Genomic DNA, 23,640 nt, shown 5'->3' on the forward strand with positions numbered 1-23,640 from the left:
CTCACCGATCGGACGTGATCCATCCGTGACGAGCTTCAGCAGTGCCACCCTCACCCCTTCCTCTACCTGCCCCTCTCTCGGACTCCCGCTGTGGCTCCATGGGCCAGAAGTAAACATATTTTTAGGAACATTGACCTCGATCTGCAAACGGTTATTGACAGGTTATCCATTTGATTCTAACTTGGTGTGATTTGTGTTAAAGGACCCCTGAGAACAGCTCACGTGCCTCCAGTCCCTCCTGCTCAGACTGTGAAAACTTCCCGATGGTTCCCACTCTGGAGACCTCCTACCTTGCGCGGGCTGCAAAGAACGAGTTCCTGAACTTGGTGCCTGATATTGAAGAAATGCGACCAGGGTGAGTAATGCCATATTAACCCAAATACTGTCACTATGACATGTGTCTCACAGACCAAATGTAAGTCGACACTCATGTTCTCTAGTTCAAGCAGAAATGATGTGGATCGATTCAAATTCCTGAGCCTGGATGATTTCAGCTGGAAACAAACCAACTCTGCTTCTTCCTCAGATAATTCAATTCAATTTTATTTATATAGCGCCAAATCACAACAAAAGTCGCCTCAAGGCGCTTCATAGATACAGAGAAAAACCCAACAATCATATGACCCCCTATGAGCAAGCACTTTGGCGACAGTGGGAAGGAAAAACTCCCTTTTAACAGGAAGAAACCTCCAGCAGAACCAGGCTCAGGGAGGGGCGGGACCATCTTCTGCGACCGGTTGGGGTGAGAGAAGGAAGACAGGATAAAGACATGCTGTGGAAGAGAGACAGAGGTTAATAACAGATATGATTCAATGCAGAGAGGTCTATTAATACATAGTGAGTGAGAAAGGTGACTGGAAAGGAAAAACTCAATGCATCATGGGAATCCCCGGCAGCCTACGTCTATTGCAGCATAACTAAGGGAGGATTCAGGGTCACCTGGTCCAGCCCTAACTATATGCTTTAGCAAAAAGGAAAGTTTTAAGCCTAATCTTAAAAGTAGAGATAGTGTCTGTCTCCTGAATCCAAACTGGAAGCTGGTTCCACAGAAGAGGGGCCTGAAAACTGAAGGCTCTCCTCCCATTCTACTTTTAAATACTCTAGGAACAACAAGTAGGCCTGCAGAGCGAGAGCGAAGTGCTCTAATAGGGTGATATGGTACTACAAGGTCATTAAGATAAGATGGGGCCTGATTATTTAAGACCTTGTATGTGAGGAGCAGGATTTTGAATTCAATTCTGGATTTAACAGGAGAAATCTGCTCTCTCTTTCTAGTCCCTGTCAGGACTCTTGCTGCAGCATTTTGGATTAGCTGAAGGCTTTTCAGTGAGTTTTTTGGACATCCTGATAATAATGAATTACAGTAGTCCAGCCTGAAAGTAATAAATGCATGAACTAGTTTTTCAGCGTCACTCTGAGACAGGATATTTCTAATTTTAGAGATGTTGCGCAAATGGAAGAACGCAGTCTTACATATTTGTTTAATATGTGCGTTGAAGGACATGTCCTGGTCAAAAATGACTCCAAGGTTCCTCACAGCGTTACTGGAGGCCAAGGTAATGCCATCCAGAGTAAGAATCTGCTTAGATACCATATTTCTAAACTTTTCAGGGCCGAGTACAATAACCTCAGTTTGATCTGAATTAAGAAGCAGAAAGTTAGCGGCCATCCAGGTCTTTAAGTCTTTACGACATTCCTGCAGTGTAACTCATTGGTGTGTGTTATCTGGCTTCATGGACAGATAGAGCTGGGTGTCATCTGCATAGCAGTGAAAATTTATGCTATGTCTTCTAATGATGCTGCCTAGGGGAAACATGTATAATGTAAGCAGAATTGGTCCTAGCACTGAACCCTGTGGAACTCCATAATTAACCTCAGTGTGTGAAGAGGACTCTCCATTTACATGCACAAATTGGAGTCTATTAGATAGATATGTCACAAACCAAACTGTACACTGGTAAACTGTTACAATAAAAAAGACCGTAATTTTCTTTACTCTTCTTTATTTATGTAACTTTTGTTTTCACTGGCAATTTAGTGTTAGGTTAGGACAAAAAAACAAATTAGGAAGGTTAAAGACAGAACATTACTAGATTGTGGTTTTAATTAAAATGTAGCCTTTGACAATGCTGAACACATGAGAAGCTACTTTAAGGCATATCACCCAATTTGTAATATTGCTAAACATTTCTTAAGGCAGACGAGTCATGCTGGCTGGGTCAGTGTCATTTTTGTTGTAATTGATGTCTGGTTTGTTCTGTTCCCTAGTGATGGGTAGGGATGGGTACCAGTATCCGGTGTTCTGACATAATCCTTGAAATAGTAATAACACAGTATCCTCAGCAAAGATGAATTAAACAAGTTTTATTTTAATGGAAGTTTACTTCAAGTCTTCAGATTTTTACTGTCTTTTATTTGATTACTTTAAAGTATATGATTACATTAGAGTAATTAAATAAAGACAGTTTTGATGGAGCTCCTGAGCCAGCCCAAGCTCTCTATGAAGACGAGGAAAAACTCCCCTGGGGGGGCCAGACTGACGGGAAGAAACCTCGGGAAAGCCCATTCAAAGAGAGATCCCCTTTCCTGGGATGGCTGGGGGGGGTTACAGGAATTCCAAAACACTGAAATTTAAAGTGGGCCAATTAAAAAAAATTATTTCCTGAAAAAAAGAAAGGTAATTCATACATCACACATAAATGATAACGTCTGAATTGTGTGTGTTTGTGTGTGTGTGTGATAGGCTTATCTCAGCCAAGTGTGATGCTGTAGCTCCTCCAGCGTCGGCCGCGTCTCCGGGACTTTGGTTAAACACGCGTCCAAGAAATCCCGGCAGTCTGGAAAGAAAGGAAAGAGAAAAAACATGAAGATGATAGTTCCAGTGGTCCAAGCCATCAGTCAGTCTTGAAGTGTGACGTTTTCTTACTTTTGGACAGATGTCTTTTGAATTTCAGGCGCTTTTTGAGGAAGCTCGTGGTGTTAAAGTCCCCGGCATGAAGCGCTTCGTACAGAACCACTCCCATTTGCCATACCGTGGTGGGTCCACACCTGTAGCAACTGCGCCCGTACCACTCGGGAGGGGAGTAAATTTCTGTACCTAATAAACAGACACAATTGCAATTTCTTCTAAAACAAAAGGCGAAAATTGTGACATCTGTGAAGAGCAAGAGCAGAATATGTTACCATAGAAGACGCGGTACTGCGACTGCTCCTTAACAAAGCAGCTCAGTCCAAAGTCGATGATACGAACACGCGGTACATCTGAGCCGGTCTCAATTAGAATGTTCTCACTCTTGATGTCCCGGTGAAAGATGTGTTTATCCTCCAGGTGCTTCGCAGCATCAACCAGCTGCTTCAGAATGACCTGGAAATAGAGCAGGGCGATATGACCAAAAATATTTATCACGATATACATTTGAAAAGTTGCGATAACGATATAACTGACGATATAACTGACACTAGACAAAATACTTTACAACTCCACAACTTTATTAGTGCAAAAAACCCCATAAATGTATTTTCACTTAAACAAGCAGCTGTTTTTTTGTGTGCATTAAAGTTATATAAAAATGTAACAGTGCAAATGCAAATTCCTTGCTGACAGTTTAACCAAAAGGCATTTCCAGTGGAAATTGGCCGACATATCCTCAGCATAACCATGTAAAATATCCACAAAGCTTAAAAAGAGGTTATACACACACAATACGGTAATATCACGTTGAGGTGCAGTACGTATCACTCCGCGAGGCGCCTGCCTACGATAGCCGTAATGCTCCGACAATCCATCGAGCGGTGCGGCTTTGTAGCTTAGCAAAGTCGCCGTGTACATAAAATCGTTTTGAGGTCAGTAAACACAACCAGAATTCATACATAAGGCACACGGGATTATAAGGGGCACTGTCGAGTTTCAGAAAAATCAAAGGATTGATTTTAAGTGTGCCGTATTTTCCAAACAACACGGTAATAACGGCGGCCCGCTAGCATGCGCTACCAAAAATCGTGCTTTGTTGTGTATCTGACGGACGAAAGCTAAACCAGTTCCACACCACTAAAGTTGCAGCATTTTTACAAACCAGTTCTGGTTCATCCGTTTCATTCAACGATCCACTTTTGCTCTTCTCTTTCTGCGTCACCGCCATCTGCGTATGTAAACATAGGCACTGCGCATGCGCGTTTTACCTATTCTAGCGCGATATTTCATTTTCCTATCGTTGCCCAAAATTACACCGGTATTACCGTGAATGGTATGATATAGCCCAGCCCTACCTGGAAACGATGAAAAAGACAATAATCAATCAATGGGTTAATGTTTCTCTAATACTCTGTGCTTTGATTGAATGATGTACAGTCTAAGACTCTTCTAAGGCAAGTCAACTTGCCTTGGCCTTGTCCTCTGGCAAAAATCCTCCATTTTCTTCTATGTATTTATCCAGGTCCACAGCGGGGACAGGTCTCTCCATCACCAGGATCAGCTCTCTGCCAAAGTCAAACCACTCCAACAGAGACACTGGGGCTGATGTTTCCACTGATCCATCTGCTTCAGCTGCAAGCTTCAGCATGATGGCAACTTCCACTGACACATTCTTCCCGTTATCATCCTGAAATATTTCAACAAAGTGGATGATGAGGCACAGACAGGTGAACGCTGCATGCAATCCACTAATGTAAAAACAATTCAAGTCTTGCACATTTACCTTCACTTTGCAGTACACTTTCCCCTTTGGGATGTGTTTGATGGCCACCTAAAAGACACAGGGCATTGATGAGCATTTCCTCAGTATGACATCATTAAAGGTGTAAAACAGCATACATCTCAGCTTACGATATTATCCCTTATCTGCATTACTGCCTGTCTTACTACCACCATCTGAACACTTACTGGTAAATGATCCTTTATGCGGTAGCCAGCAAGCACTGCTCCGCATCCTCCTTCTCCAAGCCGGTGCTCCTCCACGTATCTCGCTTGGAAGTCTCCTAAACAGACAAACACAAATTGGGTTTTACTACAGCTGTCACACAAATTACTCTCTGCTGTACCCTAAATGTTCATTTTGCTCTTCACCTGAATATAAAAGCTAAGCTGCTTGCTACTTACGTTTCTGTTCAGCCACTGACTTTTTGGCAACGGTTTTGGTTTTGTCCTGGTCCACGTTCTTTTTCTTAGGTGGGTCCCTGGTGTCTCCCGCAGCTTTCCTTTTGCCAGCCTTTTTGTTTTTACTGCAGCTCTCTGAAATCTCTATGCTGCAGTCTGCAGATGTGGAAAACACCAAAAGCACGTCAGCTTATTAGATAATAGACACAAATATCTCCCAAACACTAATATCTTCAAACTAGCAACCAGATGTACACTTAATCTACCCCTCACTCAACTAATTAGCCTACCTTTACCAGTGTCCAACCAGGAAGATGCCTGCCCCTTGTCACCGCTCACATGCTCAAGAAGTTTACGCTTTTTTGCTGTATTGGTTGTCCCCGCTTCATCTTGTTGGACCTTTCGCTTGACTCCCCCGACCACATGAGCATCTGAGCTGGTGGAAGGACCAGCCTGCTCAGTGACCCTCCTTCTTTTTATGGGGGTCGTTTTTTCAGGACTGGCCTTTCTTTTAGCCATCCTGCTCTTACAATCTATAAACAACAACAACACATTAGTGAAAAAGAGCGCTCGACATCAGGACTAGAAGGATTTTGATGTCATTGAATTTTAAATTAGTATTGCTTACAATATAATAACAAGTTTATCCTTTTGATAAAAAACACACCATCACGAGTCCATACTAGGTCTACTAAGTCTAGATACTGATGACACTTGTTGCTCTGTTTTCACTGCTCAGTCCAAGAATAAACTTGTCACATTATTTTACCAAAAGACAAAGTGCCCCAGTAACCTTTCTTTGATTAGACATGTTGCACTCAGGTTAGTTTCAATCAAAACCAGGATTTAAATCCTCTAAAAATGAATCATTTTATACACAGAGCCTCAACATTGTTAGAAATGTACATTCTGTTATTTAGGGGATTTTATTTTTTACTTACTTTGATCTCCTGGATCTTTCTTATCTGCCTCAGTCGTAACTTTTCTTGTTTCCTTTTTCATCTTAATTTTTAAAATAGAAAATGTCACCTTAATGAGTGAATAGTCCTTCAAATGTCTGGATGCTTGACTTTTCTAACTAAGCTGTATAAGTCAGTTCTGTAAGTGAGCTTTAAAAGTAAACTCCGGAGTCTATGGCAACACAACATTAGAACCTTGCCTTTTAGTGACATCACTAAAAGGCAAGTAGTTTAAAGAAAAACACTCTGGCATTTCATATAATTCAGTAATTTCACATTAAACTTTCTTTCATTATCCTTTCATTATTTGTTTAAAGACTTGATGTGTGGATGCTACTATGAAGACTTCTAGTTGAGCAAACACTAATAAACACTGACTAGTTTATCTGAGATAAAATATAACACTTTTTTATTAAGTCAGTGTTAACTCTGTTTTTTTCTGTTAGGATCATTCAATAGTATCAGAAGAGAAAAGAAAAGTATGTTTTGTTTTGTTTTTTTTCTTCAAGATCTGTTCACATGTACTTAGCAAGAGTGAGTACACAGCGTTAAAAAATGGTACTTAGTGTAGTGAGGAAGGCGAAAAGCAAAGAGAGCATATGAAGGTAATATTGAAGAAGGCGCAGTTTTGAAGTGGTGAAAGGCAAAGGCATGAGTGCAAGCGTAATAAAAGGTAATAGGAGAGATGTCGAGCAGGCGGAGGACTTGGCTGGAGCAGGAAAAGGCAAAAGGGGAAACGCGAGTGCACGTCTGAAACTTCTTCACTGTCAGTGAATCCTAATTCTTAAGACTAACTAAGAAGAATAAATCTATGTATGAATGTCGTTTTGAGCACATCTCCTCTTTCTACTGATCAATTCTTCCACCTAGTGGATAGATGATAGTATTGCAGCTTGTCTCGTCACCTGTTGTGTGTTTTGTGTGCTCCAGAACCTGCGTCCTGTTGGAGTACTGTACGTAAAACACACAAACACTGGAGTGAACACAGCTGCTGAACATCTCTATATTCATAACTTCTTCCTGTTATCTCATATCTGTCTCCCTTCATCTGTGTAGGAACGGTGTACAGATGTATGATTATGTCACTCCTGCTCCTCCACCTAACACCTCCACTCCAAACTAAGTTTGCTCGGCTGCTTTGGTTCACTGATCTGCAAGTATCTGTCATTTGTTTGCAGATGTCTGCAGGAATTATTGTAATGATCCATTAATGGTGCCTGATTTCATTCAGTTTTACAGCTTGTCTCGTGTTTTTGAACTGCTTCCCTCACAGTTGTACACAGTGCTAACATGTGCTCTTACTCTGTGTTTTATTCCTGAAGAAAAAGAAAGTGCCCAGCCCAGCAGGATGAAGATGGGCCATACGTCAAGAAGCCGCCAAATGCCTTCATGCTCTATCTCAAAGAGCAGAGGCCAAAGGTCATTGCTGAACTCAACATCCCTGGAAGTGCAGCCGTAAATGCAGTGGTGGGACAGAGAGTAAGTGTGTAACTCTGCATACATTTATGCATCTGTTAATGTTGTCTGCTCATGTTTTTGCATGTGTCCCAGCTGTCCTGTAGTTATGTGTAGTAGCAGTGCTCACAGTGTGTTCTTATGATCTTCTGTCCACAGTGGAAGTCGCTTTCAAACGACCAGAAAGCCAGATATTTCAAGCAGGCTGAAACAGAAAGACAGAATCATGCCAAAGAGCATCCAGCCTGGTCGACCAAAGAAAACTATGTATGTCCAACAATAATTTCATTATAGACGATTGGACTGATTTCAATTGAATTAAACTGTTACTCCTGTTATTTCAACATCTGTCTTTGTGTAAATAAATGAAAAAACAAACAAAAGATGCTTCTGTCATAAGTTACAGCAGGATGAAACAACCTTCATGTAGTTCTTGTTTTTAACACTGCAAACCTTCTTTAGTTCTTTTGTTTCCTTTCATATTCAGCACACATCTGTCAGTGTCCACTAACTGTCAGGGAAAAGCCAGATAAAAACACTGTGGGGTCTTTTGGGACACGTGCTCGTTGGGTTTACTCATAGATATCAGAAATGATCTGTTCTGTATTCAAAGGATACACGAAGGACGTTTGTATTAAATGCAATATAGCGACTGATCATATGCTGGTTTCTTTGGGGGCTTTTCACCACCATGTTACACAAATCCAGTTTCTAACTGAAAAGAAAATCCTTCACCATTTTCTAATCAAATTCCCTGGTTTCCCATGTCAGAGATGTCATGGCTGAAAGGATCATCGCATATTGAGCTCAAAGCTAAACTCTTGTGTAGGGCCTCTTTCCATGTTGTACCATTCATTTTAAAAAGTCCTGGTAACAAGAGACAGAGGTGACTTGATGTATTACAGTTACTTCCCAATTTACAGAAATGATGTGACTTCTGACATTTTCCTAGCAGGAAATGTGCTACTGTGGGACACTGAAAGAATAAACAGCAAGGCACGTTTTGTTTTAATAACTTTTCTTTACTTCATTTGTATGAACTAGGTTTACCTTACAAAATCTTATACTGTATATAATGTTTTATGTTTAATTCATGTCAATGTCAGCTCGTGTTTACTCGGGTGAGCAGTACCGGCCCACAAAGAGAATGCTCTTGGTGGGTTTATGTCAGATGAAGAAGATGAAGGGATGGTCAAAGAACATTTCAAAGCCCACACTGAGAAGTTGTTCAGAAAAAGAAGTTGAACCTGACCAAGATGAAATCCAAAATTGGGAATTAATTGTTTTATTGTATTATTTTTAATGTCACATATGGTGTTGTGTAATCCGTGTATGTATTATGTGTCTCTGCTGATGTGTTTCATGCCTCACTTTCATTTTACTGTAATTAGGCTAGTTTTAAGTTTCTTGAGTATTCTGATAAGGATACTGTGTAGTATGATTTGCAAATGAAGAGGAATCAATTAGTCTTAAATTAATTGACTAAGAGAAATGAAGCGTTGGAAGAATGTTATGTTGATGACTATGAGGTTTCTGGGGTTTATTCAATAGAGCAACAACTGTGTGGGATCTTTATACAAATTCTTATATTCTATTTAGAGCTTGCTTTAAAGTATGTTAGCAAAAAAACAGCGCACGCATTCGTTTTCACGATTTTGGTTCTTCTTTAGTCATTGGGTCTTTTTAGGTGGTACCTCCAGGTACCACAAGGGGGGATGTGGTGGATTTTTGTGTGATATGTATAACTATGTAACTATATACACTATATATCTATGTGCACTGAACATATATATTTTAACTTTCATGTAGAGTCTTAAGCACAAGACATTTTGCTTCACCATGGTTTATTAAGGTGGTGCAGTAACAGGGCAGTTAATGCTGCTGAGAGTTCTCCTGCATAACTCGCTCTCCAGCTAACTAACCTTCCCTAACGTCTTTCATGCAGCACATGTCTGTATCTATTTTTTTCTACTCTTTTACAGAGCATCTTTTTGAGTGTCTTGATTTTAATTTGATCTAAAAGGGTTGGATCTCCACATCGTTGGTGGAAGAAGATTATCAGGATGGCTTCAAAATTTGCGACTACAGCCCCTCTTCTGTGGAACCAGCTTCCAGTTTGGATTCGGGAGACAGACACTATCTCTACTTTCAAGATTAGGCTTAAAACTTTCCTCTTTGCTAAAGCATATAGTTAGGGCTGGACCAGGTGACCTTGAATCCTCCCTTAGTTATGCTGCAATAGACGTAGGCTGCCGGGGATTCCCATGATGCATTGAGTTTTTCCTTTCCAGTCACCTTTCTCACTCACTATGCATTAACAGACCTCTCTGCATTGAATCATATCTGTTATTAACCTCTGTCTCTCTTCCACAGCATGTCTTTATCCTGTCTTCCTTCTCTTACCCCAACCGGTCGCAGCAGATGGCCCCGCCCCTCCCTGAGCCTGGTTCTGCTGGAGGTTTCTTCCTGTTAAAAGGGAGTTTTTCCTTCCCACTGTCGCCCAAGTGCTTGCTCATAGGGGGTCATATGATTGTTGGGTTGTCCAGCAGTTCATCTATATGTAAAGAAGCACTTAAACTAAAACAGACATAGCTACGTTAATCCTACCGTAAAACAATAAAACAAGGTACGACCTCTCCCATGCTCCCAGGATGTGGGGGTGCATTCCTGGGGTGCACACCAAGCCTGCAGCCTGCTAGAGATCACACACAATTGATTATATGCCTCTAAGTATACATGGTTGAATATTTCCTAATACAAATAACTACATGCAGTATTCTACCATATGCAAACTTATATCACTAAAAGATTATACTGACTACTAAATACAATTTTCCATTGACACCTAATAATTCTGCACTCCCTGTATATTGTATTGCCTCCTGCAGGACAGGCTGCACATGTGAATTTGTCACTGTTTTTTCCTCCTTCTCTTTTTCGTTGTGTTTTTCTCCCAAGTTGGTTTTAGAGTAGGGTCACCTTTTAAAACTATTTGTTTTTTATGCTGGGTTTGTTTTGATTTCCAATGGGCTGGTGCAATATTAGTCGGGCAATGTGCAATTCCTGAGCTTATCCCCTCTTACCTTAGGGGAATTAGGTCTTTTAGAGGTGCTCCGTGTGGATTTGCAGTGAATAAGTTATATTAAGTGATTTTAGTGCCACCAATTATTGCCTGAACTAAAACACTTAGTGCATGCGATAAGTGTTCTGTTGGGCTCGTATTTATTTGGGGTGGATTTGTTTCTTTTAAAGCAACGAGCATCTGGGACCGCCGAGGGAGAGCAAGCCCTCAGGTGATTCAATTCAATTCAATTTTATTTATATAGCGCCAAATCACAGCATAAGTCGCCTCAAGGCGCTTCATAGATACAGAGAAAAACCCAACAATCATATGACCCCCTACACAGCAAAATCTCCAGTTTTAAATTAACACTTTTGACAGTGTTATATGTTTAAAAGTAACCTAGTCAGTTTTGAAGATTAACAATGGCTAACACTGAGCAGTGCTGATTTTCTAACACTGGAATATTTCTAACATTTTGAGTTATTTTCCAGTGTTAGAAAATCAGCACTGCTCAGTGTTAGCCATTGTTAATCTTCAAAACTGACTAGGTTACTTTTAAACATATAACACTGTCAAAAGTGTTAATTTAACACTCAACAGTGTTGTATTTAACACTCAGAGGTGTGGACCCATATAGACACTCTCTAGTGTTAATTTAACACTGGAGATTTTGCTGTGTATGAGCAAGCACTTTGGCAACAGTGGGAAGGAAAAACTCCCTTTTAACAGGAAGAAACCTCCGGCAGAACCAGGCTCAGCGAAATAAAAAAAAAATTGAAAAAACAAAAAAAACAAGCGCATCCATGCTCACAGGTGTACACACGGGTGATCACACCCACAAACTACACCCTTTTTGGCTCCTACCTCAAAGCACACTGTGTTCTGTTGATCTTATGTGCTGCACAATAATGTTTAATATTTAGTATTTACTGTCATATTCCCATATATCATTGTGATGTTGTTTATTCTATTACTCTTGTTCTCTTATGCTTGTTTTCTTTTTTCTTTCTCAACAGGTGATCCAGGTGATTGATATATGCATTTTTTTTCTTTTTTCTTTTTTTTTCTTTTTTTTTTTCCCTGCCCGTTCTGTTGGTTTTTGTTTTTTGCCCTTCTCCCCCGTCCCTCTTCTCAGCTGTTTCTCTTTCCCTCTTTCTTTCTCCCCTTCTTTCCTCCAGTCAAGTCTGTCCCGTATTCAACAAGTGAAAATAAAATAAACAATAAAAGGCGAATCAAATGGACCATTATGGCAAGGCTGGGATGGTCAATTTGGTAAAGTAAATCCGTTGGGCATCGTTCTTTGCCCAACAATAATAATAATTCTGATGGCAAAAGAGCCAAACGGGACAGGCAAAAAAAAAGAAAAAAAAAAAAAGAACCAGGCTCAGGGAGGGGCGGGGCCATCTGCTGCGACTGGTTGGGGTGAGAGAAGGAAGACAGGATAAAGACATGCTGTGGAAGAGAGACAGAGGTCAATGCAGAGAGGTTTATTACTACATAGTGAGTGAGAAAGGTGACTGGAAAGGAAAAACTCAATGCATCATGGGAATCCCCCGGCAGCCTATGTCTATTGCAGCATAACTAAGGGAGGATTCAGGGTCATCTGGTCCAGCCCTAACTATATGCTTTAGCATATAGTGATAGTTGCATTGCTGGCAGGTTGCACCAATAAGACTATATTGTGGTCGTTAGTGACCTTTTCCATTTTGATGTTTTAGGCCTTTTGCAAACCCTTTGTGTTTTCTTTTAAAATAATAAATTTTAACGCATCTGACTGATATTGGCCCTCTTGTCCCGTTTATTCTGGGCTCGTTCCTGTAAGAGCTTTGGGCCTGAAAGTTTGCACGAGTAGTATAGAGGCCCTTAGCGGTTACTCTGTGGCTTTTACTCGCTACAGTACACGATGAAGATGTTTTATCTGGTCCAATGACTGCGTGCTTCTGTTGTCTTTACAAATTTAATGTGAAAATAAAAACACATGCAAATTAAAGTCCAGAGCTTAACCTGACTGAAATGCTGTGGTGTGTGGGTCATCGGGACTGCGTGAGACAAAAACAGTATCCTGTAACTCAGCCAGGGTTGCTCTCATGATCAGTAGGACAACACATTATTTGGTAAAGGTTAGAAAATAGGGAAAAATCGTTAGTGCTGAGAGGCTGGGACTAGTTTGGGGCACTAATGAAGGGATAGTTTAGTGCAAACTATAATTTCTCCCCATCAGTTTTAACCAGTTACACAGACGCACATTCTCATATAAAACTTTGTATACTGCTAAGCCAGGTTACTCTCTCTTGGGAAGATTGGCTGCAGTTAACTGCCTGTGGTTTTCTGAACAAAAGAGATCTGTCAGTGTTCCTGGGTCATTGTCCCAGTGTTTTTCAGTTTTGGACTTTGTCACTGTTTCCTGTTTTATTATGTTAGCTCCGACCTGTGTGCGTTATCTTTTGTTCCACTTCCTGTGTTATTACTTAGATTTAGTTCAGCTGTGTGTATCACCTTTGTTACGTCCCTCTGCAGCCTCTAATCTTCTCAGTGTGTTCAGCTGGTGCTAGAAAAGGCCCTAATGCTTTATTCATCTGGTTCCTGAATGTAAAGGAGGACTATTCATGGGCGAAGCTTCATTATATTCCTTTGCTGTTGTCACTGCAGTTGTGTGACGTCACAGTTATGTCAAACAACCACCAGAATCAAATCAAATCAAAATGTTTTTTTAAATGTTTTTGTAATTTAATTCTCAAATCATCCTTTAATCTGAGTGTTCGACATTCACACATAAGAATAAAGTTTCATTCAGGCGATTGAGATTTGTCACAGCAGGAAACATTTATAGGTCAGTTTGTGTTTATTCTCTGTGTGAATCTTCATATATCACAGTCACGTTATACACGGTTGAGAGCACCCAAGCCACTGCTGCTCCAGCACTGCCAAACACTAAAGTGGCAGCCCATGACAGACCTGATGCACCTAAAGTGAAATCACATTACACACCATTAGCTGTTTGTTATACTTGTTCAACATGTGCAAAGTTTTAATTCTTCATAAAATAATTTATGATGTACATAAATTATCTTACTCATGAACCTTTATTTATAGAGACGTGTCCAAGAAGAGCATTTCATATCTTTGACATTTAGATAAACAGCAACAGTCAAAGTGGACTAAAATATTACAATTTCTAATTTTTCTGGCAGTAATCCTGCTCTATAAGAAAACATGTCTATTTGTTTGGTTGCGGATTTTTTTACACACATTTAGAGAGAGAGAGAGAATATGTAACAAATTATCCAGTTTACCCCAGGACTGCAAGATTGCTATGACAGCTGCTAGAAGTCCACCTCCACCACTGCTGACGGCAACAATTGACATTAGTTTGGCAGCGATGGAGCCTGCTGCTATTCCAGCTGCAGTGAACCCCAGTTTAGCCAGAATGGCAGGAGTCAGAATCACAGTTCCACCAGCTCCTGGATAAAAAAGTTTATATTCATATATTCATATCAAAATTATGCTGTGGTTAATGTGATGGCATACCTGCAAACACAACGACCGCCTTGCCTGTTAATGAAATACAAAAAGATTTCAAATAAAATCTTTACAATTATAAAAATAATTCATATCCACTGCATAATGTGATAACACTGTTATAATATATATATATATATATATATATATATATATATATATATATATATATATATATATATATATATATATACTCACATATCTCTTCAAAGCTTGTGTCCATGCTTTCAATGATAACACTAACACACCGAGAGCTCAACTGCAGTCATGGAAAGCTGATCCATGTCTTTTACCTTTTTTTTTTTCAAGAGTTGACACTCCCATTTCTGAAAGAACAATACACACTAGACAGGGGAGGAGCAGCATGATGTTTTTTTTTTCTAAACAGTAACATATTCATCTTATGATTGTGGAAACCACATAAAGAATGAAAGAAACATTTCTTTGCAATGATCCAAATAATCTCATTGCAGTAACAATGGGCTCTGCACAATAACAAATTATGTGTAGTAATAACTTCATTATTATAACAACAAACCTGGGGCAGCACGGTGGCACGCTGGTTAGCAGTGATGCCTCACAGCAAGGTCCTGAGTTCAGTTCCACCTTTCTTTCTGTGTGGAGTCTGCAGGTTCTCTCCAGGTATTCTCCCTTCCTCCCACAGTCCAAGAGCTCAACTGCACAGTCCAAACATATGCAGTTAGTGGGCCTAGGTCAGTTGGAAAGTCTGAATTGCCCATATGTGTGAATCTGACTATGAACAATTGTGTCTATGAGTTAGTGATCCCTGAGACAGACTCAGTACCCTGCCTCTTGCCCTAAAACAGGGGGGGTTGTTACATAAAAACACTTGCAGTTTCTCTGTAGCAAAGACTTAAACCTTTAAATACTCTTTAAAAAAAAAAAACTTTTTGCAGGCAGAGAGAACTAATGGAACAGTAAAGTTAAGATTTAGGAAGACAGGCAGGACATGGTTAGACTGTATAGAATAAGTACATGAGGATTACTCCAGCAGAGAATGGTCTGACTCTTTGAGATTATACATGTTAGAGCATTTAGAGTTCTAGTCTTCTGTAGTGATGATAGAAAAGCAGAAGAGAGAGCATATTAGCAGATTAGATGCTTGAAAATGTTTAAAAGTAAAGAAATCATGAGAACAAATGATCTGCCAGATGATTCTGTTTCTCTGCAGGAGCAGATTCTGAATTCTGGAGATTGGATGTTGATAAGGCCATGGAGAGGAAGTGCTGGTCCAGTCCATGATGGAAAGGTCCCTATCGGGTGCTGCTGACAACGACCACAGCAGTGAAGATTGCTGGAAGGAACACTTGGATACATCAAGCGCACTGCAAGAAGGTGACACACATCCAGGCCAGCTCGGAGTAAGTGGCAGGAAGACCGGGAACAAAGGGTGGGGAAAGCCTCCAGGGCCCCTCGTCTCAATCCGGTGAAGAAACCAACTGAGCCACAGGTACTCATCAGAATGGCTGGGAATGTGCTGTGCATCTTCTTGAGCCTGTGGACCCTGAGTGGGATGACAGGGAGCGCACTGGAACAGAGCAAACCACACCCATGGGTTTTCAACAACTACTGGTGGCAGTTTAAGAACACAACCGCTCACATAAAGAACGAGACCAATGGTTATGCTTGTGATGCCACTGGCTACACATTCTTCTGGACTGTGGCCATATAGCATCACTGAGAGCGAGACAGTTTGTTTGGTTGCTTTAGCAACACATCCAGGAACACTGCCAACTTTTCAACTGCTCTGAACCTGAATGGAAGGTTGATTCACCAGTAGCTGGGAAGGTGAACTGCTCTGGTAAGACAGACCTGCTCATCTGACTTAAAGAATATCAAAATCAAATCAAATCACTTTTATTGTCACATCACATGTGCAGGTACATTGGTACAGCACATGTGAGTGAAATTCTTGTGTGCGAGCTTCACAAGCAACAGAGTTGTGCAAAATACAATAATGTAAACAAGCAAAATACAAGAATGGCTACATCTGAAACTAATAAATATATGTACAATATATAATAGTATATGCATTTCTGGATGTGTATACTAAATATTTTTCTACGTGTGTGTGTGTGTGTGTGTGTGTGTGTGTGTGTGTGTGTGTGTGTGTGTACACATATTTTACAAATTAAATAGAGTAAAATAAAATATATAAAATAAATAAAATAAAATATACAGAGTGAGACATGTGCAAAACAGTGGCGTTACTGTACAGTGTTGAGTGCATAATGTTGAAGTTCCAGTAGTGAAGCTGAGGTGTCTATGACGTGTTCAGCAGTCTGATGGCCTGGTGGAAGAAGCTGTCTCTCAGTCTGCTGGTACGGGACCGGATGCTGCAGAACCTCCTTCCTGATGGAAGCAGTCTGAACAGTTTATGGCTGGGGTGACTGGAGTCCTTGATGATCCTCCCCGCTTTCCTCAGGCACCGCTTCCTGTAGATGTCTTGGAGGGAGGGAAGCTCATGACTCATGAATATGACTTGTAGCAGGACATTATTTAGTTAAACGAACTGGAAACAGGCCAATTGCCTATGTGTATGAAGGACAATGGATTAGTCCAAGTTGGAGATTTACCATGGAACATGGCAACATCACCTATTCTTTTGTCTTCTGCAAGAAGGATGTAAACAGAGAAGGTTTTTGTCTACGTTTACATCATGAACACTTGAGGTTTTGAGCCAAGAAGATCAAAACAGCTTGATCCAATTTCCTTTACAAAGCTTTTTCTGTGGTGACAACAGGACAGGAGAAGAGTTGTAAATGCAGATTATTCACCAGTTGACTCTAACCCCCACAGGATGCCTACAGTGAGAAGATTTGGGGGGTTGATAGGAGTCATAAAGAAGGGTGTTGACCAGGCTGCAGCTTTGAAGCTAGCTGAGAGCCACATGGACAAACAATAAAGTCAACTGATGTGTTTAAATACATATGTCTATATACAGTTGGATTGTAGTGACATATGATTTTTGAGAATGATGATTCTTCTTGTTCGACTTTTGACATTCAGTTGTTTACTTGCAGAAATACATAATGAATCGCACGACAGGAGTAGATCCGCCACAAGGCTGGATAGGTTGGTTACTGTCTGGTCCTTGGTGGCATCTTCTTTTGAAAATATTAATTCCTGCTTTTGTATTGTTGATACTGATTTGCTTATGTATAGGATGCATTTTACCTTGTTTAAGATCAATGCTGACTAAGATGATTTCCAATACATTTTTTAAGTGATCTAGGTAGCTCTGTTTGGAAGTTCAGTTAACGCTAGAAATGTGTTTTGGAGGTTCTACGTGTTTTGTCTCTAAGGACCACCGCATATACTTATATATAAACATATATAAATAAAACCAACTTTTTTTTACATTAGTAATTCCTTTTGTGCATAATTTTATATTATTGTTAATAATAAATTAATTAAAGCAACAAAACAACCTGAAGAGCCGGTTGGGAGCCAAAAGAGCCGGTTCTCTAATAAGAGCCGGAAATCCCATCACTAATATTTTCATACAGCATATTGAGATTTGTCACTGGAGGAAACATTTGTTGGCCAGTGTATGTTTGTTCAACGTGTAAATCTTCATATTTCACAGTCACGTTACACATAGTTGAGATCACCCAACCCACTGCTCTAATGCAAGAAGGAATTTCCTCTTAAGCAAACAGAACATACAACAAAAGAAAAAACAGGTCACTCAAACTAACCCGCCTTGACAAATTAAAAGTAGAGAACTTGTTTTGAAGTAAGAAAGAAGATGCCCTCAAGGCAAATTCTCACGAGGGCCTAAGAGTACATCTTTCAACATCTTACAATACTGTGATTGCAGCCATTCCTCAACTCTCTGTCAATGGTACTCATGGCCAATGATCAGTGGGCTTTGATCAATGGTTGTTGATCAATGGCCATGAGAATTTGCATAATCATGATGAAGGAACTGACCTCTCAGCCCATTGTTCCTTCAGTGGTGCTAGTTTCAGTCATCATGCAAATGTACTGTTTATAAGATTGGGGAAACCTGCAGTCAGCTGAGACTGAAGAAGTTACTTGGATGAGTGATGAAACGTTTCTCCCACAAAACGCTACGTCCAGATGAACACAACCAACTTTTGGGGATTTACTTACCTGAATGATTGAGCATGCATCAAGAGGTTTTAACCCACTTTGGCAAGGACTGCCTAAAGCTAAATTTAAAAGCAGAAAATTAGAGGCCATCCAGGCCTTTATGTTTATGTGTGTTATCTGGCTTCATGGATAGATAAAGTTGGGTGTCATCTGTATAGCAGTGAAAATGTATGCTATGCGTTCTTATGATGATAATAATACAGTACACTATGATATCAGCAGGACTGAAGTGATATCTATTTATTAGGCACAACTGGAAGTCTTGTTATTCTGCTAAAGTTTTTTCCCACCAGTTTTTGCAAACACTTTAGAAAATTATATTAGCTTCAATAAAAATCATTTAAACATTTGCAATGTTTATTACCTCATTGTCTTACTTTAAACTAATTATTACAACAATACAAAGTTTTAAACTTTAGGTGATCTCAGTTATAATATTGTATTAAAGCATTATTGCAACTAATTGTACTATTAGCCATCAATACAAGGACGAAACAGCTTTAAAGATGGAATACTGATAAGGCAGGTTTAAGGGTGCAGTGAGAACTGAACATAACTGGCATCTCTTTAGTTTTTCTCTCTCTTTCAGTTTACAGTTAAAATGAAGACTGGCCATTTTAATGTCACCTCACAGATTATCATCATCACCAGGAGACCAAGATAACAATGAAAGATTACTGAACATCTGTTTTGTTGATTTGTTTGTGGCATTTTCTTTCAGCTGTCTTGTGTAACAGTTTCCAAAATGCTGATAGATTTTCACTACGTCCAGCCAACACCTATGATACTCTCAGAGGTTGGGGAAACAGTAAGTCAATTTTAGTCAAATTTACTTGAGCATACAGTCAGTTATATTCAGGTGTGTTGCATCAGGGACACATGGAAAAGTTTCAGGACACCGGCCCTCAAGGACTGGAGTTTGACACCCCTGTCCTACATAGTCTCCCGTCAGAGTTGTGGCTCTGTAAGAGTGATAGATTTATGGACTATAGAAACATATGGTATTGTTACTGTGCTTTACATTAAGTTGTTTACAATAAAAGCAAGGAAACACTTATTTTTGCATGACTTTTAATTTTCACATTGAATTAATGAAGAGAATAAAGGCACCATATCAGTTGTTTTTTGTTTTTGTTTTTAATGATGGATAAAATCTGAATGAAATTTTTATGAACCATTTTTGTAACTTAATTCTCAAAATATGCTTTAATCTCAGTGTTCGACATTCACACATAAGAATAACGTTTCATCCAGGCGATTAAAATTTGTCACAGGAGAAAACATTTGTAGGTCAGTTTGTGTTTTTTTACGTGTTAATCTTCATAAACCACAGTCACGTTACACACAGTTGAGAGCACCCAAGCCGCTGCTCCACCAACACCGCCAAATAATGCAGTGGCAGCCCATGACATACCTGCTGCACCTACAGTGAAATCATGTTAGACACTATTAGCTCTATTAGCTTATTCAACATGAGCAAAGCTTTTAGAGAGAGAGAGAGAGATAATATATAGTAAATTATTCAGTTTACCCCAGGACTGCAAGGTTGCTACGAGACCTCCTGTTACAACTCCACCTCCACTAGCGATTGCTAAATATGACATCAGTTTGGCAGCGATGGAGCCTGCTGCTATTCCAGCTGAAGTGAACCCCAGTGAAGCCAGAATGGCAGGAGTCAGAATCACAGTTCCACCAGCTCCTAAAAAACCCCCAAAAAACATATATTAAAGATTTTCATTTCAAAATTATGCTGTGGTTAATGTCATGGCGTACCTGCAGACACAAGGACCGTCTTGCCTGTTAACGAAATACAAAAAGATGTCAAATAAATTATTTACAATAATAATAATAATAATAATTCATATCCACTGTATAATGGGATAACACTGTTATAAAAAAAAATAGACTCACATATTTCTTCCCATTCCATGTCTGTGCTTTCAAAGATAACATTCAAATGACACCAAGAGCTCAACTGAACAAACCTGATGTATGTTATTTACTTTATTTCCAAGAACTACCTCTCCCATTTACCAAATATGAACAGAGGAGGAGGAGCACAGGGATGTACCTTAAAAAAATAACACAGGCATGTACAGGGAGTGCAGAATTATTAGGCAAGTTGTATTTCTGAGGAATAATTTTATTATTGAACAACAACCATGTTCTCAATGAACCCAAAAAACTCATTAATATCAAAGCTGAATGTTTTTGGAAGTAGTTTGTAGTTTGTTTTTAGTTTTAGCTATTTTAGGGGGATATTTGTGTGTGCAGGTGACTATTACTGTGCATAATTATTAGGCAACTTAACAAAAAACAAATATATACCCATTTCAATTATTTATTTTTACCAGTGAAACCAATATAACATCTCCACATTCACAAATATACATTTCTGACATTCAAAAACAAAACAAAAACAAATCAGCGACCAATATAGCCACCTTTCTTTGCAAGGACACTCAAAAGCCTGCCATCCATGGATTCTGTCAGTGTTTTGATCTGGGGCCTGTTCTTCGTACCGCGCTAAGTGAGTTAGCTGGATGAGATTGTTGACGATTTCGCGTGATCCTGGATCGTTCGGTTCCCCGAAGCCCATCCGGGACTTGCTGTCATAGCAACAGAGCCATAAGCGTAAACCTGCTGGGGAGCAGGTTTACTTTATGTAAACAGGATTAGATCGCGGCCACGCAGGTATGTCCGCGTCATTCATACGAAAGCAACAGCGATATTCCACCACTGTTTCACCATAAATAAATATTATCAATGTAACTAAAGATAATGCAGCACTTGATCCTTTTATTGATTTCACACAGATACATACAGGTCATTCCCTAAAAAAGGGAAATGTACTATTAACATTCTATTACATGTATGTGATTATTACAGATGTAATTCATATTTCAGAGTAGTAATTGTAAATTACTTCGTGTAATCAAGATGAGAGACCACGGCTATAAAAGCGAAGGTGGATAAGGAGAGTTTTCAGAATTCCGCGTATATTGCGGGACAGACAGGATCCTTTAGCTCAGCGCGACAGTGTGCTCATTGAGAGATATCGATTTTCCCGTGAGGGTATTATTTACTTAACCAACTTGTTGACGAGGGGGTGCAGGACCACCACCTGTCTTTTTTTTTGCTCTGCCCTTTTCTTGGTTGCTGTTATGAACAAACAAACAGATTATTTCAGGGTCTCTTTCCACGAGACTAAAAGCAATATAAGTGATAAATATTACCATTCTGTAGAATATTCTTATATTTCACTTTTACTTGTTCCCATGTTCTAGTGGGTCCTGTTGTGGCTCTAATGTGAAAGGGGATATAATATAACATATTATAATATAATATAATGTAATATAATATTGGATAATATGGTGTGATATGATAAATCTACCCTACCGCCTACTGGTGTTGGCCAGAGGGGCCGATGGCGCCATATGGCAGCCTGGCTTCTGTCAGTCTGCCCCAGGGCAGCTGTGGCTACAACCGTAGCTGCCTCCACCAGTGTGTGAATGTGAGAGTGAATGAATAGTGGAATTGTAAAGCGCTTTGGGTGCCTTGAAAAGCGCTATATAAATCCACTCCATTATTATTGTTATTATTGAATTACTTACGAGTTTAATTTGTCAGCAACTTTCTCCCAGCCCTCTCTCCTTGCTTTTGCAGCCTTTGCAGTGTTCCCTTGCGTTTTAATTAAACTCTGAAACTCCTGAAATCCCTCACTCAAGAGTTCTTGCTCTGCTGCCGAAAAATACCGAGCGCGCTCCTTCGACATTTTCGCCGACCAATCAAAGGGTTGCCGATCAATGTTTCTACTATCGATGCGTAGCCCCTGTTGGGCCACCCAGTGATCTCACATTACTTCATCCAGCTTAACTAATCGTCAACAACAGGTGTGTTCGGGGAACCGGAATAGCGAGCTCAGAGTTAGCGCGATGATTTGGTCTTGGATGTTTCATTTGATCTTGGATGTAGTAAGCGACGTACGAAGCACAGGGCCCTGTTCACCGTCAACATTGCGTGCAGCAGCAACCACAGCCTCCCAGACACTGTTCAGAGAGGTGTACTGTTTTCCCTCCTTGTAAATCTCACATTTGATGATGGACCACAGGTTCTCAATGGGGTTCAGATCAGGTGAACAATGAGGCCATGTCATTAGTTTTTCTTCTTTTATACCCTTTCTTGCCAGCCACGCTGTGGAGTACTTGGACGCGTGTGATGGAGCATTGTCCTGCATGAAAATCATGTTTTTCTTGAAGGATGCAGACTTCTTCCTGTACCACTGCTTGAAGAAGGTGTCTTCCAGAAACTGGCAGTAGGACTGGGAGTTGAGCTTGACTCCATCCTCAACCTGAAAAGGCCCCACAAGCTCATCTTTGATGATACCAGCCCAAACCAGTACTCCACCTCCACCTTGCTGGCGTCTGAGTCGGACTGGAGCTCTCTGCCCTTTACCAATCCAGCCACGGGCCCATCCATCTGGCCCATCAAGACTCGCTCTCATTTCATCAGTCCATAAAACCTTAGAAAAATCAGTCTTGAGATATTTCTTGGCCCAGTCTTGACGTTTCAGCTTGTGTGTCTTGTTCAGTGGTGGTCGTCTTTCAGCCTTTCTTACCTTGGCCATGTCTCTGAGTATTGCACACCTTGTGCTTTTGGGCACTCCAGTGATGTTGCAGCTCTGAAATATGGCCAAACTGGTGGCAAGTGGCATCTTGGCAGCTGCACGCTTGACTTTTCTCAGTTCGTGGGCAGTTATTTTGCGCCTTGGTTTTTCCACACGCTTCTTGCGACCCTGTTGACTATTTTGAATGAAACGCTTGATTATTCGATGATCACGCTTCAGAAGCTTTGCAATTTTGAGACTGCTGCATCCCTCTGCAAGATATCTCACTATTTTTGACTTTTCTGAGCCTGTCAAGTCCTTCTTTTGACCCATTTTGCCAAAGGAAAGGACGTTGCCTAATAATTATGCACACCTGATATAGGGTGTTGATGTCATTAGACCACACCCCTTCTCATTACAGAGATGCACATCACCTAATATGCTTAATTGGTAGTAGGCTTTCGAGCCTATACAGCTTGGAGTAAGACAACATGCATGAAGAGGATGATGTGGACAAAATACTCATTTGTCTAATGATTCTGCACTCCCTGTACAGTTCTTGGTTGGCCCAAAGTTTTATATGAGAATTTGTGTTTATCTGATTGGTTAAAACTGATGGGGAGAAATTATAGTTTGCACTAAACTATCCCTTTGTTGGTGCCCCAAACTAGTCCCAGCCACTAAGCACTAAAGGTTTTTTTCCCCTATTTTCTAACCTTTACCAAATGACTTGCTGTATTAGTGACCATGAGAGCAACCCTGGTTGAGTTACAGGATGCAGTTTTTGTCTCGTGGTCCCGATGAC

General features: G+C 40.2%; 3 protein-coding genes across 3 annotated transcripts; 1 reads left to right on the top strand and 2 right to left on the bottom strand.

Moving 5' to 3' along the window:
• Positions 1-9: 9 nt before the first annotated feature.
• On the top strand, positions 10-8,163 carry LOC147306487 (transcription factor 7-like 1-B). The gene is made up of 4 exons (XM_086274390.1): positions 10-109; positions 203-355; positions 7,374-7,530; positions 7,666-8,163. The coding sequence occupies exons 1-4, from the start codon at positions 99-101 to the stop codon at positions 7,798-7,800; spliced, it is 456 nt and encodes a 151-aa protein (XP_086130516.1). The 5' UTR covers positions 10-98; the 3' UTR covers positions 7,801-8,163.
• LOC147306488 (serine/threonine-protein kinase pim-1-like) lies at positions 2,066-6,249 on the bottom strand. Its single transcript, XM_086274389.1, has 9 exons — positions 6,034-6,249; positions 5,383-5,625; positions 5,096-5,248; positions 4,880-4,974; positions 4,695-4,742; positions 4,380-4,598; positions 3,184-3,364; positions 2,927-3,097; positions 2,066-2,837 (listed from the first exon to the last, which is right to left on the bottom strand). The coding sequence occupies exons 1-9, from the start codon at positions 6,092-6,094 to the stop codon at positions 2,746-2,748; spliced, it is 1,263 nt and encodes a 420-aa protein (XP_086130515.1). The 5' UTR covers positions 6,095-6,249; the 3' UTR covers positions 2,066-2,745.
• An 11,184-nt stretch (positions 8,164-19,347) lies between the features above and the next one.
• Positions 19,348-20,211, bottom strand: LOC147306489 (interferon alpha-inducible protein 27, mitochondrial-like). Its single transcript, XM_086274759.1, has 4 exons — positions 20,141-20,211; positions 20,003-20,026; positions 19,761-19,928; positions 19,348-19,652 (listed from the first exon to the last, which is right to left on the bottom strand). The coding sequence occupies exons 1-4, from the start codon at positions 20,157-20,159 to the stop codon at positions 19,543-19,545; spliced, it is 321 nt and encodes a 106-aa protein (XP_086130885.1). The 5' UTR covers positions 20,160-20,211; the 3' UTR covers positions 19,348-19,542.
• Between the last annotated feature and the right edge of the window lie 3,429 nt (positions 20,212-23,640).

This window comes from Aulonocara sp. 'chitande type north' Nkhata Bay, linkage group LG19 (genome assembly GCF_057382095.1).
Source record: "Aulonocara sp. 'chitande type north' Nkhata Bay isolate Kocher_YH1m ecotype deep benthic linkage group LG19, A_spYH_male_GT1.1, whole genome shotgun sequence".
Taxonomy (NCBI): domain Eukaryota; kingdom Metazoa; phylum Chordata; class Actinopteri; order Cichliformes; family Cichlidae; genus Aulonocara; species Aulonocara sp. 'chitande type north' Nkhata Bay.